The sequence below is a fragment of the Scyliorhinus canicula genome, chromosome 10 (assembly GCF_902713615.1).
Source record: "Scyliorhinus canicula chromosome 10, sScyCan1.1, whole genome shotgun sequence".
In the NCBI taxonomy this organism is placed as follows: Eukaryota; Metazoa; Chordata; class Chondrichthyes; order Carcharhiniformes; family Scyliorhinidae; genus Scyliorhinus; species Scyliorhinus canicula.
The window spans coordinates 111,600,726-111,616,370 of record NC_052155.1 but is presented as its reverse complement, the minus strand read 5'-3'; the positions used below and the strand labels follow the sequence as shown (position 1 = coordinate 111,616,370).

The 15,645-nt window shown below is 44.9% G+C and overlaps 1 protein-coding gene across 2 annotated transcripts in view; it reads left to right on the top strand.

Annotated features, from left to right (window-relative positions):
• Window positions 1-1,324: 1,324 nt before the first annotated feature.
• LOC119972603 (solute carrier organic anion transporter family member 5A1) overlaps window positions 1,325-15,645 on the top strand; it is a 257,638-nt gene continuing 243,317 nt past the window's right edge. For both annotated transcript variants that reach the window (XM_038809568.1, XM_038809567.1), the window contains exon 1: window positions 1,325-2,545. In XM_038809568.1, the coding sequence (XP_038665496.1) occupies window positions 1,786-2,545 (760 nt within the window). In that variant the 5' untranslated portion in view covers window positions 1,325-1,785. The remainder of the gene's footprint in view (window positions 2,546-15,645) is intronic.

Below are 15,645 nucleotides of genomic sequence, written 5' to 3'. Positions count from 1 at the left end.
CCCATTCAATTCAAAAATACCCTTCTGAATTAGTTTCAGGAAAGCCATTAATACAGCATCCATCTGGAAGACATCTTTTGTTTCCATTTGAGGCAGGGGAGTGGATTCCATCCACAAAAGGAGTCAGATGCCCATGAGATCTTTTAATTAAAAAAAATATATGGTATTGTCTGAAAGTTAAAGTTACAATAGCTTGTTGAGTGGAAACTAATGGGCAGGTAGCCAGTTCAGGGCATTGCATGCCCCCTCACAAGTCCATTTGTCAGGACTCGTACAATGGAAGACCAAGATATCCGTGACAACAACATTTGGATTTCCGACACATTATGTGGCTGCCAAAATTTGCTGTTTAATTTACTCACTAATAATAGTGAACACTCAGCCTCACCATTATTAATGCAAAATCGAGGTCAGTGGTCTTCCTTTTCCCTTTGTGGTGTTCTATTTTATGAGCCTTTGTCCTTCATCCTCGGTTTCTCAAATTAAAGGCTGTCATGTGCATTTGTTTTATTTATAACATAATTATCAATGGAGCCGGGGAGAGAAGCTGTTAAAATCCGTGATCTTGAATTGTATAAAATCCAGTTGCATCTGACCCAGTGAGTGCCTGTCAGGATCGCACTAATATCCCAGAAGGAAAGAGTTGAGAACGGAACATGTCCGAATCTCGGTTTTAAAAGCTTCTCTTATTTTAGTTGAACGGCGCCGTAATGGATAATTAATACTGGTTGTTATTTTGGGAAGCAATGTCACGATGCCTGAATTATTTTCAGCTAGATTTCAAAACCTGTTGGAGCCTTCCTCCGCATGGGTTGACTGACATAGTTTGGGTTGGATGTTATTTAAACGAACTTTGGCAAAATTGCCTCAGCAATGTCACTCCTTCGGACTGCATTGTGCAATGATCCTGAGAAGTTTATTCATATATATTTTTTTAATGCTACAAGCTTAACCGGTGGCCATTTTTTCGCTCGAAGGCTTGTTGTAGCCACTCATAGTGGATGAGTATGTTTGTGGAGAGGTGTGCTTGAAGTTAAGAATATATATATATATATAGAAAAAAGCCGATTAAAGAGTCGTGGCCGGGGCAGGACTGTCTCCTAATGGCACAGTTCTGGGATATGGAGTTCGCGGCCTCTTGCCAGTGACAGTGAGAATTAGGGTCTCGAAATAGAGAGACAGACACACACAAAGCAGATCAGAACAGAGCCAGCATGGCTCCATTCTTCCTCAGCGTCTGTGTGTTGCCTGCATCAACCAGATAGCTTACTCCTCCCTTCAGCATTGCTGGGTAAACTCCTCCCCTCCCTCAGCCTGCCCCTGGTGGAGGCGGGAGACCGGCTTCTCTCTCTCTCTCTGTGTTAACACTGCCTGACACCGGCTCAAGGCTGTTTGAACTGCTGAGAGGTGATGGACACGGCGGCGGCTCTTCCACAGCGACTCTCACTCGCCTTGCCCACCCCTACATCCGCGCCAATGCTGCTCCCGCTGGCGCCCTGAGCCGCCGCCTGCTGCTGCCGTGCCGGTAGAGAGTAACCTGCGACCGGTGGGTGAAGCGAAGCGAGCAGGAGTCCGGGCTCCCGCCATGTCCCTGCATTTCCTCACACCCCCCCTGGAGCTGTCAGTCAGCGGTGCCGAGCAGACAGCCTGGAGTTCAGTGCACTCACCTCCGCCCCGCTCCTCCTGCATCCCTCCTCACTGCACGGAGACCGGCGGCAGCAGCAAACACCGCTACATCTGAATGCATCCACTCGGGGAGGCAGAAACTCCGTGATCAGCAGCAGCATGACTTCAAACCCACTGCTGGTGGACGCCAATGTCCAGGGCAGGCTGCAGCCAGCGGCCGGAGACCACTTCAAATGCAAAAGTTTGCCCACGCTGAATGGCTCGTGCCTGCTGTGCCCGGGGGCCCGGGAAGCCGGGCCGAGCGCGAGCCAGGTGGCCGGCAGCAAGGCGGCTTCAGGAGGGGGCTCCCCTCGCTGCCCCAGGCAGCTGCTGCTGCTGCTGGGTGACTCCCGCTGTTTCCTCCTGTGTGTGTGCTGCCTGACTTTCATCCAGTCCCTCATGGTGTCCGGCTACCTCAGCAGCGTGATCACCACCATGGAGAGGAGGTACAACCTGAAAAGTTCCGAGTCCGGCCTCCTGGTCAGCTGCTTCGACATCGGCAGCCTGCTGGTGGTGGTTTTCATCAGCTACTTTGGGGGGCGAGGGCACAGACCCCGCTGGCTGGCCGTGGGCGGTCTGTTCATCGCGATCGGGGCAGCTCTCTTCACCCTCCCTCACTTCATCTCTGCGCCGTATCAGATCCAGGAGCTGAACGCGTCCGCCTCCAACGAGGGGCTGTGCAGCGGCAATGGCACCGAGGGCAGAGACTGGGCTTCTGGCTGTGTCAGCAAGGACTCCTCCAGCCATCACCACACGCTCTATGTGGCCCTTTTTGTCGGTGCTCAGTTCCTCATAGGCGTGGGCTCGACCCCCATTTACACCCTGGGGCCCACCTACCTGGACGACAATGTGAAAACAGAAAACGCGTCCCTGTACCTGGGTAAGTGACAGCTAACTGTTCACGGTGACCTGCCCTGCCCCAAGTGCCCACAGTGGGCGAGTTAGGATGAGTTGTGCCGTAGAACTGGTTCGCCCCTTTCATAATGTGAACTAAACCCTGAACCCGACTTGTCAAAAAGGTTTTTTGAGTTTGGCTGCACGCAGCACATGGTCTTCCTGTTTGGCAGAGTGCTGACAAAATAAGTTTAAAGCGAATCTCTTTAAGTGTCTTCTTATCGATTATGCTCTTAAGTTTTGCTTATTGCTATTAATATAGAAATTTATTGCATCCTCAATAATAACCTTCATAACCTTTTCACAGTAACTTCATTGAAGCCTACTCGTGACAAGCAATTTTCTTTTCATTTCATTTAATAACCTGATTAAAAATTGATCAAAAACTGCACTCCTGGCTCTTTATTAATCATCTTCAAATAAACTGTGCCCGCATAAGTAATATTAGAGTCTTATACTTATGGTATAAACTGAGATAATAATGTTACACAAATAACCAGATTTATGAAAAGAGATAAATGTTGCTTCACTTAATACATCAAAATTAATAATAATTTGACGAAGTATCAGAAGTATTACTTGTAGAAGTTCCACTTGATGAATCTGTGTGTTTCACTGCCAATTTTATTCTTGATTTGAAGATTATGACATAACCGTGAGTTATTTGCAGAATAACTGTCCATTGGCTTTAATGATCTGATCATACACATAAAGCTTCTGTTTAATTAGGCACACATTTTGTTATGGCTTTGAAATCTGGTACCGCAATTTTGACTGTCGTGAAATTATATCTGTAAGATTGGAAATATGGATTGTTTGAAAAGTTCTCATGACTAAAATTTGAATACAAGTATTTTCTTTAACTGCCAAAATAATACGCTTGACAACACATTGTGCTAAAATTGTGTCTGGAATGTAACACTGATATATTAAATATTACTTTTTCCCTTCAATTCCCAGCATCTGAACAGAGTATACCTGCTCCTTGAGATATTCATTGGCTGAGTGTTGTTTACACAGCTAGTGATTTTCAAACAAAAATGATAATTATTGACTATGATATTCTGATTATCACACGTGACATATTACCCAATATAGCACACAAATAACTTTGATTATGCTGAAATATCCATAGGATTTTGCTTCACACACTGCAACACATTCTCGGTAAATTCTGCAACATCAAATAACTTTTTCTTGTGAATGTTATGGTGTATTCTATTAAAGTAATGCATACAGAAAATGAAAAATGAATATAGTAACATAACCCACTGGTATTACAATGGTTTATTTCATATAGCAATACATGGCAGCAATCTCATCCCAGTGCAGCCATACCATTGGTGGATCTAGCAGGAAAATACACCCTAAAGGGTTTTTGTTTACTTCCCAGCAACAAACTAACATTAGTAGGTACCTTGGAGAAGGACAACTCCTCACTTTCTTAGATTGGCAAATTTATGTAACTTGAGAAGATTTTAAGGAAAACAAGTTGGGAAAATTGCAAAAAAAAAAATGATGTAGGCAGGCAATAAGAGAACCACTTGTAACTTTAGACCTGTGAAATTCTTTAGGAGTTAATTTCCAATCGTGTGGGTCTGATGAAGGACTGACTTTACTTATGTCTGCCTATGAGGGCAAATGTGTCTGCAGTGATAAATATAACACTAGCCCTGTTGAAACCGTTTGTGAGACCTTCTAAATAATAGATGTTTTTTTCTATTAAAACTTCATTGCTTCCGTATTCTGTGTGATTAGTTTTCATGTAGAGACTGTTGAATTACTTTCCTTTCATGGGTATAATGAATTCAATTGCTGGACTACATTGATATGAAGTGCTTGCTGTCCTTAGTAGTGCAGACTGCCAACAGGAAATACAAAAATAGATGTTATCCTCTTATACAGGTCAGGAAAATCCAACTGGTAGGACTTTCTAATATCACAGCAAGAACACATGTCATGCTAAATTCAGTACGGAAGATGTAGTATGGCTAAGGTATAATGCCTTTACTCACAAAGGTATCACATATATCTCAGTTTCTGCACTTCCAGGATGGCGTGATGCTTGTTCTTAGTATTTAATTGTTGATAACAATGAAAATAAATCACAGCATTTTCACAGTGCAGAAGGAGGCCATTTGGCCCATCGAGTCTGGCCTGCTGGAAGAGCATTCTACTTAATCCCACTCCCTTGTATTATCCCCGTAACCTTGCACATTCTTTCTTTTCAGATAGCAATCCAATTCCCAAATCAACTACTTTCATGCTGTTGGTTGACAGAAACTGTAAAGCCACTACGAGGTGAATTTCACACCATAATGCAGTAGTTCTCCTGATTAATGCAGCAGTAATTTGTGTGTTTAAGCATAATCTGCTTCATAGTTTTCAACATCAATTATAACTGTGACAGCAAAGATGCCATTCTTCTGGTGGCCGTGAAAAATTGATATTTTCTTTCCTCTCTGTGAGAGACTGAACAGCTGCAGGTGCAGATCTTTGTGGAACATAGATGCTCAGAACAGCTGAGAAATTTGTCAAGCTTGAGTGGTCAAAGCCACTCAAATTTAAACCATGACTCGGGGGTCCTGGATGTTTTTTTTTAGCACAGATAGTACATCACTGAGGCAGCCCTCAGTCTACTAGGAAATGACTACCTCGAGCAGACTACTAAATTTAAGATAGTTCACAGAAATTACCCTGACATATTAGTAGAATATTTAGACACACCATAGATGCTAGGAGCTTAATGAAAGCTGTTCACATTTGCATGAGAAACTATGTTTACTTTGGAATTATGACATGCATGACAAGCAATAATGACAACAGCTCAGTCAACAAACTAGCTACCCCCAGGCACACATTAAATGCAGATTTGTGATCACGGCAACAAAACCCTAAATAAACACAGAAGTATAATAGCATGTTTGGGGCATTCTCATTTATTTGCTTGGGTAGGGATGTAGAAAAATGAAAGGATTATTAGCACGTATTGTAGAATTCCTATTGATGTTTGATGGTACACTGTGGTTGATTAGGGAATGACTAACTGAACAATATTCATAGATACTTTCTTCCTGTATGAGTTGTTCACACTATTTTTCCTTGTAATACATTTATTATTGTAGATATAGTATCCAGTGCTTTGGTTCTAAAACTGTTTTTGGTTCCTGTAGAATACAAAGGTTGGAAATGGGCTGTTACAACTCTGATCTAGTTTAAAAGATGGCAAAAACAGTAGCTGATTTGTTAATCTCTACTGGTTAGAGTAATTGCATTACAAAGCACAGAAAGGGGCCCTTCAGCCCATTGTGTCTGTGGTAGCCATCAAACACCTGTCTATTCTAATCCCATTTTCCTGCACTTGGTCCACAGCCTTGTCTGCTGAGGTATTTCAATTGCTCATCTGAATGCTTCTTAAATGTTGTGAAGGTGCCCACCTCTACCACCATTTCAGGCATTGAGTTCCAGATTTTCGCCACTCTCTGGGTGAAAAAGGTTTCCTCAGATCCCTTCTAAATCTCCAGCCCTTTGCCGTTAATCTATGTCCCCAGGTTATTAATCCCTCTACTAAGGGGAAAAGATTCTTCCTATATACCGTATCTATATCCCTCATCATTTTGTACACTTTGATCGGGTCTCCCCACAGCCTTCTCTGCTCAAAGAAAAACCATCCCAGCCTAACCAGGAGAATCTCAGAAGGTCTGGCAACATTTGTGGAGAGAGAAAGGAACTAATGTTTTAAGTCTGGATGACTCTTTGTCCAGTTCCCTGGCCCCCACTACCTCCTCTTTGTCATGGCTGTCCAATTCCTCTAAACCTCTATTACCCACCAGGATGGTCTGAGGGCTCTCCACTTCTTCCTTCGAACAATCCCCATCCACCACCACTTCTCTGTGCGGCTGAACTTGTCTTCTCACTGAAAATTTCTCCTTTAACATGTCTCACTTCCTCCAAACCAAAGATGTGGAGATGCCGGCGTTGGACTGGGGTGAGTACAGTAAGAAGTCTTACAACACCAGGTCAGTTGGTCTAGCTTGAGACAATTCACCCCTCTTTAACCTGGGGTTACCCCTATCTCTGGATCTGTAAAGACTTGATTACCTGCAAATGCTCGCATTCTAAGCATTGTCTGGCATCTTTGAATTTGTGTATATATAGGTTTCTGGAACATATCTCTTCATTCACCTGAGGAAGGAGCAGTGCTCCGAAAGCTAGTATTTGAAACAAACCTGTTGGACTTTAACCTGGTGTTGTAAGACTTCTTACTGTCCAAACCAAAGGTGTGGCTATGGGTACCCGCATGGGTCCCAGTTTTGCCTGTCTCTTTATGGGGTATGTGGAACATTCTCTGTTCCAGTCTACTCCAGTCCTATCCTCTCTTTTATCAGTACATCGATGACTGTTTTGGTGCCGCTTCATGTTTCCATCCAGAAATGGGAAAATGTATTAATTTTGCTTCCAATTTCCAACCCTTTATCACCTTCACTTTGGTCCATCTCCAACACTTCTCTTTTCTTCCTTGACCATTCAATTTCAATTTCTGGGGATCGACTGTCCACACGTATCTGTTACAAACCTACAGCTACCTTGCGCAGATAAACCACCCACATGTAATGAACTTGGCTCAGGCTACACTTCCCAGAGGAATCGTCACTCTCACCATTTTCCAACACAGCAAAATGGTTATACTCTGGGGCTTTCCTGATTACTTGCCCGTTCCCCTTTTGATTGGTGGTCACCTATTCCTCCTCTGACTGAACTTCCTTAAGCTGTGTGTTGACTACATCTAAAAACGTGCTATTCACGAACCACTCAGCCTCGCAGATGCACCACTGTGCCTCCAGTCGACACACAAGCTCCGAAACCCAGTTCTCAAGCTGGTCAAACTGGTGGCACTTCCTGCAAATGTGGTTGTGCAGACTGCATGGAGTGTTGAGAAATTGTCACATGCTGCAGGCTGTGCAAAACATGGATCAGAGCTCCCCAGTCATATTTTAGTTAAAAAACTTGTATGTTAAATTTATGCTAATTAGAAAATTATTTTTTAAAAGGTTGGAACTTTTATCTTTCCGTAATATAGCTTTAAATTGGAGAAAAACAACTTATCCGCTACTTACCAATCAGCCCTCATCCCTGTAGCCTCTAGTGCTGCAGTAGGGAAAGACCACTCTCTGAAGATTAAAAAGTTAGAAAGCACAAAAATTACCTCTTTCCCCACTGCACCAAATTCCCACTGTGCCCCAAATACACACACTCACTCTGACTGTGCCTCACTCAGGATGTGCTCCCTCCCAAATGCTTGTGTGAACCACCCACATGCAATGAACTTGGCTCAGGCTACACTCCCCAGAGGAATCGTCACTCTCACCGTTTTCCAACACAGCAAAATGGTTATACTCTGGGGCTTTCCTGATTACTTGCCTGTTCCCCTTTTGACTGGTGGTCACCTATTCCACCATTATTGATTAACCTACTGGTTACCAACATGTACCGGCACAGTAGGTTGCAAAGAGTGATCAATGGTACATGGACCAAAATGAAATATAACTGGAATATATTCCAGCAATCAGGTTGTGCTAGTATTTAATTCATAAAATTTGATGAGAGGAGGTGAGGAAGAAATATCTCTTGGCAGATATTTCCCAAGTTAAATTCTGTTTAAATACTTGAAAAAAACAGAGGAGTCAGGTGTGGCAATATTTTAAGGCAGGAAGCACCAGTGGGAAAGAAATTAGTTCTGTGCTGTACTGTTCTAAATTCTAAATATCTTCCTTGAAATCCAATATCAAAAGTTGCTCAAAGTGCTTGAATGATATTGGGAATGTTAGTTTCCTCCAGAAGCAAAGCTAAGTTGATTTTTGTTTTTTGTTCCCTCCCATCGCAATGTAGAACTGGAAGAGAAAGTGGAATCTTGTCCAATTTTGAAGGTCATGAACATATTTTTTAAGTGTCATTTTAATTTATACCTTTCCAGATGATATCAATTACCTCAATAAAATACAGCTTGTATTTACACCAAAACTGTAAATGTCAAAATAAGGTGGAAAAGGCTTACCAGCTTCAAGTATAAGTAAACATGTAATAGCTGTCATCGAGCGATAGCATTTTGACAGACCAAAACCGTGCTAGTGCATGAGTCCGAGATGACTTAAGAAGTACGTTGCAGGAATCTTTGAGCTAGTTGTCACTTTACGTATCTGATATGCTGTCTGTTTTGGTGCTGTGGTTCTGTACATTCAGAAAAACAATATTATTTCCCTAGTAGCCCGGTGGAGGATTCTTCTTCAGTGGAAGGCTGCGAGGCCCCCAAGCGTGGAGGCCTGGGTCAACGATATGGCGGGGTTTATTAAATTGGAAAGGGTGAAATTTGCCCTAAGGGGGTCAGTGCAGGGGTTTTTCAGGAGATGGCAACCATTCCTAGATCTCCTGGCAGAACGGTAAAAACAAAAGCTCAGCAGCAACCTGGGGGGGGGGGGGGGGGGGTTGTCTCTTTGTTTTTGTGCTGGGTTGAATATCTGTTTTTTGTCAATGACTGGCGTTAATTTATTGTTTCTCTTTTGTATTTATGGGGGGGGGGGTTCTGTTTTTTTTGTTCTTAGAATTTTCTGTTATTGTTTTCTTTTTTGTGAAAATTTGAATAAAAATTATTTAAAAAAAAAGAAAAACAATATTATTCCAGCCTAGTCTTGCAATACAAGAGCCTGCAAATGTGTATACCACCAAATGCTGATGCTATCAAGTGCACAGGGGCTAGAAAGGGGGAGAAAATTGGAGGGAGAAAATTAGTCCACTCATTTGTCTTACCGTTCTTCTCACAGAATCTGCTTTGTTTAATGAACATACAAACAATGATTGGCAGGTGAAGACACATTGATCCATCGAACCTATCCCACACAATATTGATACCTTTGGCAGAATTTTCCCCACAGGCTTCTAAACCCCAACATCAGGCTCAGAATGGGGTTCACAGCCCCCATTCTGAGTGATTGATCCCTGCAAAGTGATTTTGCACAAATTTGCTAATTAATGTTTAGAGGACTGGCTTGCTGTTCGGACGGTGGGGGGGTTGGTGGTCGAGGGATCCATCCACTGGGCAGCCTGTGGGTGGTGTTGAACCCAGGCAGGCAGGGAGAGCCTCTAAGCTGGTCTGGAGCACAGGTTCCTCCTATCCACTGCTGGGAAGTCCTCCCCAGGTAGTGAAACTGTCCCTTGCCATTTCCAGGGTCCTCGAGGAAAATTCCTGTCGGTCTCCCAACAATTGTCGTTAAATGGTCATTGCGGAGGTGAATTGGCTACCTGGTTGATGCTGTGCCTCTCCCTCCTCCGTGCCACCATTATGCCTCAGGAAAATGACCCAGGGGTGGGATAGAGCCAGGGAATGGACACATCAGGCAGTGCAAATTTCTGATCCCACTTGTCTCCATTTCCAGGATTGAATATCCAGTGCCTTGTGCATCACAGTATAACAAAACAATGTGATCCCCTGGGAGAGGCCATAATCCCAATTCAGTTTGATTTGATTTGATTTATTATTGTCACATGTATTAATATACAGTGAAAAGTATTGCTTCTTGCATGCTGTACAAACAATGCATACCGTACATAAGGAAGAAAAGACAGACTGCAGTATATAATGTTACAGTCATAGCAAGGTGTAGAGAAAAGGTCAACTTAATACGAGGTAGGTCCATTCAAAAGTCTGATGGCAGTAGGGAAGAAGCTGTTCCTGAGTCGGTTGGTACGTTACCTTAAACTTTGGTATCTTTTTCCTGACGGAAGAAGGTGGAAGAGAGTATGTCCGGGGCGCATGGGATCCTTAATTATGCTGGCTGCCATTCCGAAGCAGCAAGAATTATAGATAGAGTCAATGGATGGGAGGCTGGTTTGCGTGATGGACTGGGCTACATTCACAACCTTTTGTAGTTTCCTGTGGTCTTGGGTAGAGCAGGCTCCATACCAAGCTGTGATATAACCAGCAAGAATGATTTCTGTGGTGTATCTGTAGAAGTTGGTGAGGGTCGCAGCTGACATGGCAAATTTCCTCAGTCTTCTGAGAAAGTGGAGTCGTTAGTGGGCTTTCTTAACTATAGTGTCAGCATGGGGGGACCAAGACAGGCTGTTGGTGATCTGTACACCTAAAAACCTGAAACTCTCGACTCCTTCTACTTCGTTTGCATTGATGTAGACAGGGGCATGTTCTCCACTATGCTTCCTGAAGTCGATGATAATCTCCTTCGTTTTGTTGACATTGAGGGAGAGATTGTTGTCGTCGCACCAGTTCACCAGATTCTCTATCTCATTCCTATACTCTGTCTCATCATTGTTTGAAATCCGACCCACTACGGTGGTGTCATCAGCAAATTTGAAAATCAAGTTGAAGGGGAATTTGGCCTCACAGTCATAGGTGTATAAGGAGTATAGTAAGGGGCTGAGGACACAGCCTTGTGGGGCACTGGTGTTGAGGACGATCCGGAGAAGGTGTTGTTGCCTATCTTTACTGATTGTGGCCTGTGGGTTAGAAAGTTCAGGATCCAGTCGCAGAGGGAGGAGCCGAGGCCAAGGCCACGGAGTTTGGAGATGAATTTCATAGGAATTATGGTGTTGAAGGCTGAGCTGTAGTCGATAAATAGGAGTCTGACATAGGTGTCTTAGTTATCTGGGTGTTCCAGGGTAGAGTGCAGGGCCATGGAGATGGCATCTGCTGTGGACCTGTTGCAGCAGTAGGCAAACTGTAGTGGATCAAGGCAATCCGGGAGGCTGGTGTTGATTCGTGCTATGACTAACCTTTCAAAGCACTTCATGATGATGGATGTCAGAGGCACTGGACGATAGTCATTAAGGCACACTACTTGACTTTTTGTTTTGGTACAGGGATGATGGTCGTCTTCTTGAAGCAGATAGGGACCTCAGATTGTTGTAAAGAGAGGTTGACGATGTCTGAATACCCCTGGCAGCTGATCCGCGCAAGGCCTGAGTGCTCGTCCGGGTACCCCATCCGGGCCAGTGGCTTTCTGTGGCGTTTACGGGAAAACATCTGGGAAGTGCTCTTCTGATCCATCTAAGCAAGCAAAACAAATCCAATAATATCTTGCATTTATGTAGAGTCTTTAACATAATCAGTGTCCCAAGGCATTTCACAATTTCACAACAGTGTTATCGAGCGAACCTTAATTCTGAGCCCACATATTAGGGCAAATGGCCAAAAGTTTAGCTGAGAAATTTTAAAGAGCATCTTAACGAAGAAAAGTACAGCAGAGGTTTCAGGAGGATATTCTAGACAACTAAAGTCATAGGCACCAGTGATAGAGTAATTAAAATCAGGGATGCTTGGTAGATCAAAATTAGTTGAGCGCAGATATCTCAGAGGGTTGAATACAATTACAGAGATGTGGATGGGCGAGTATAGAGGGATTTGAAAACAAGGATGAGAATTTTTAAATCAAGGCATTGCTTGACTGGGAGCAAATGTAGGTCAGCAAACAGTAGGATGGTGAGTGAATCGGACTTGCTGTGAATGAAGACTTACAGTGAATAAACTTATCTTTTTAAAATAAATTTAGGGTGTCCAATTCATTTTTTCCAATTAAGGGGCAATTTAGCATGGCCAATCCACCTACCCTGCACATCTTTGGGTTGTGGGGGCGAAACCCACGCAAACACGGGGAGAATGTGCAAACTCCACACGGACAGTGACCCAGAGCCGGGATCGAACCTGGGACCTCGGCGCCGTGAGGCAGCTAAAGAAATTTGGCATGTCTGCATTGACTCTCACAAACTTCTACAGATGTGCGATAGAGAGCATCCTATCCGGCTGGTATGGCAACTGCTCGGTCCAAGATCGCAAGAAACTGCAGAGTGTGGTGAACTCAGCCCAACGCATCACACAAGCTTGGCACCCCCACATTGATTCTGTATACACCTCCCGCTGCCTCAGGAAGGCAGACAGCATTATCAGAGACCCCTCCCACCCAGGCATTGTCTTCTTCCAGACCCTTGCATCAGGCAGAAGGTACAGAAATCTGAAGGCTCGCACATCCAGACATAGCAACAGCTTCTTCCCCACAGCTACAAGATTCTCAATGACTCCCACTTGGACTAAGCAGTTCCCTGTAAGAACACTATTCACGACACCCTATGCTGCTCTTACTCATGTATTTGCTTTGTTTGGCTCCTTGTCCCGCACTGTAACTAATCACTGTTTGTCGATGTACCATTTGTCAGTGTTATCAGTTGATTATTCTTTTGTCTACTATGTACATACTATGTGGGCGCAATTCTCCGCACTCACGACGGTGCGGAGAATAGCTGGCGTCGTAAATTTTTACGGCCACGCTGGTCTGAAGCCCTCCCGCTATTCTCCCCCCCCCCCCCCCCCCCCACGCCCGCCTCCCGACACGAATCGCTGCCCGCCGTTTTTTTACGGCGAGCAGCGATTCTCAGCTGGCCGATGGGCCGAATTCCAAGGCCTTTACGACCGTTTTTATGAACATCAAACACACCTGGTCTGACCGTTCGTAAAAACGGCCGTAAAGTCCCGATCTGGGGAACCATGGCACCGATTGGCACGGCAGTACCACGGCCGTGCAAGGGGTGCCATGGGCCCGCGATCGGTGGGCACCGATCGCGGGCAGCGGGTACTTACCCCGCGCACTCTTTATCCTTCCGCCGTCCCGCTGTATCCATTCGTGGGGCGGCTGAGGGGCATACCGGCCCGCGCATGCGCGGGTTTCACGCAAATGCGTGATGACGTCATCCACGCATACGCGGGTTGGAGTCTTCCAATCCGCGCACGCGCGGCTGACGTCATGTGACGTGTCAGCCGTCGCAAACTCTGCCTAGCGGGTTTAACAAAATTCGTTAAGCCCGCGATGCCGGAGTTCACGGCCGCGGGATGCTAGCCCCGACCGGGGACCAGAATCGGTTCCCGGTCGGGGGGGGGGGGGGGGGGTGGAGGCTGGCGTCAAACCCGCCCGTTTTTGACGCCAGCCTCACGATTTCTCCCGGCTGCGGAGAATCACGCCCTGTATGTTTCCTCGGCCGCAGAAAAATACTTTTCACTGTACTTCGGCACATGTGACAATAAATCAAATCAATCAATGCTAGCCACTGCGTCACCATGCTGCCCTGAATGAGCTTATCTTTGATAGCTACAATGTTTTACAGTGGGAATTAGCCTAATGACTCTCCACTGCACTCTTTTGAGAACCTCAATAGCATCCACCAATTTAGGAGACAATAACCGGACTGCATACAAATGAGGTCTGACCAAGGTCTGGTACCACAAAATAGTAGGCATGCCATTTAATCAATTACCCTGTGAATGCATTTTACACCCTATTCACGGTAGCTATTGCTTCACAGCATTATGTATTTTACCTCTAAAGATATGTGCTTCTTTCTTCACCTTGTTTCTATATTTCCCAGAAGGGTGTATGAAAGTTAGCATTTGGCCTGCACTTTTCCAAATTAATCATCGTTTGCCATTCATGAGCCCCATCTCCTGAAACGGCAAGGTCCATCTGAAGACATTGAGCATTGTCTACAGTCTTACCATTCATACGGATCTTAATGTTGACTGATATTTTCCAGCCATTGTGATTCTATGTTTCTGCCAGCAGAGCACCCTTCCTGTGGATTTCCAGGTGGCGTGGGGTGGCTTCTATGGGAAATCCCATTGGCAAGCGGTGGGAGTAGAGATCCCTTTGCCAGCGAACGATGCGCTACCGAGAAACACGGGGCTGGGGGACTGGAGAATCTAGCCCATTATCTACAAGAATGTAGATTGTGCATCCAATACCTACAACTTGATCATTAATGGCCTCCAAACAGATTCATCTAGATTTATTGTCTATCCTTCTCGACAATTCTCAAATCCAGCCCAATATGCTACCACTACTTTCAGAGACTTCGATCTTGTAGAGAAGCTTTTTTTAAAAAAAAAAATTTAGAGTACCCAATTCATTTTTCCAATTAAATGGGCAATTTAACATGGTCAATCCACCTACTCTGCACACTTTTGGGTTCATGAATCATAGGATTTGCAGCGCAGAAGAAGGCCATTCAGCCCATCGATTCTGCACCAGCTCTTGGAAAGAGCACCCTAGCAAAGCCCACACCTCCATCCTATCCCCATAACCCAGTAACCCTACCCAACACTAAGGGCAATTTTGGACACTTAGGGCAATTTATCATGGCCAACCCATCTAACCTGCACATCTTTGGACTGGGAGGAAACCGGAGCACCCAGAGAAAACCCACACACAAGCGAGGAGAACGTGCAGACTCCGCACAGACAGTGACCCAAGCCGGGAATCGAACCTGGGACCCTGGAGCTGTGAAATAATTGTGCTAACCACTATGCTACCGAGCTACCGGGTTGTGGGGGCGAAACCCACATGAACACGGGGAGAATGTGTGAACACCACACGAACAGTGGCCCAGGGCTGGGATTGAACCTGGGACCTTGGCGCTGTGAGGCAGCAGTGCTAACCACTGCGCCACCGTGCTGCCTGGAGAGACACCTTTTAGTGATATTTTATCAAAAGCCTTTTGGAATCTACGACAATGTCTACCAGGCTTTCCACCATAAAAAAAGGTGAGGCCATTCAGCCTGTCGAGCCTATTCTGCCATTAGCCTACACTGGCCCCATAATCCTTTATGTTATAATCAGAAATCTATCAATCACTACGTTAAACATACTCAATGACTGAGCTTCAACAGCTCTCTAGGATAGAAAATTCCAAAGATTCACAACCCTCTATGTAAAGAACTTACCCTTCATTCCAGCCCTAAGTGGCATACCCTTATTTTGAATTTGTGCCCGTCTTGGCGACTTCAAAAATACTTTGATCAAGAGTGGCACAGTGGTTAGCATTGCTGCCTCACGGTGCCGAGGACCTGGGTTCAATCATGGCCCTGGGTCACTCCGGGGTGGAATTTGCACATTCTTCCCGTCTGCTTGGATCTCACCTCCACAAAAACCCAAAGATGTGCAGTGTAGGTAGGTTGGCCACGCTAAATTGCCCCTAAATTGGAAAAAATAATTGGATGCTCTAAATTTATTTGAAAAAAACTTTGATCAGATT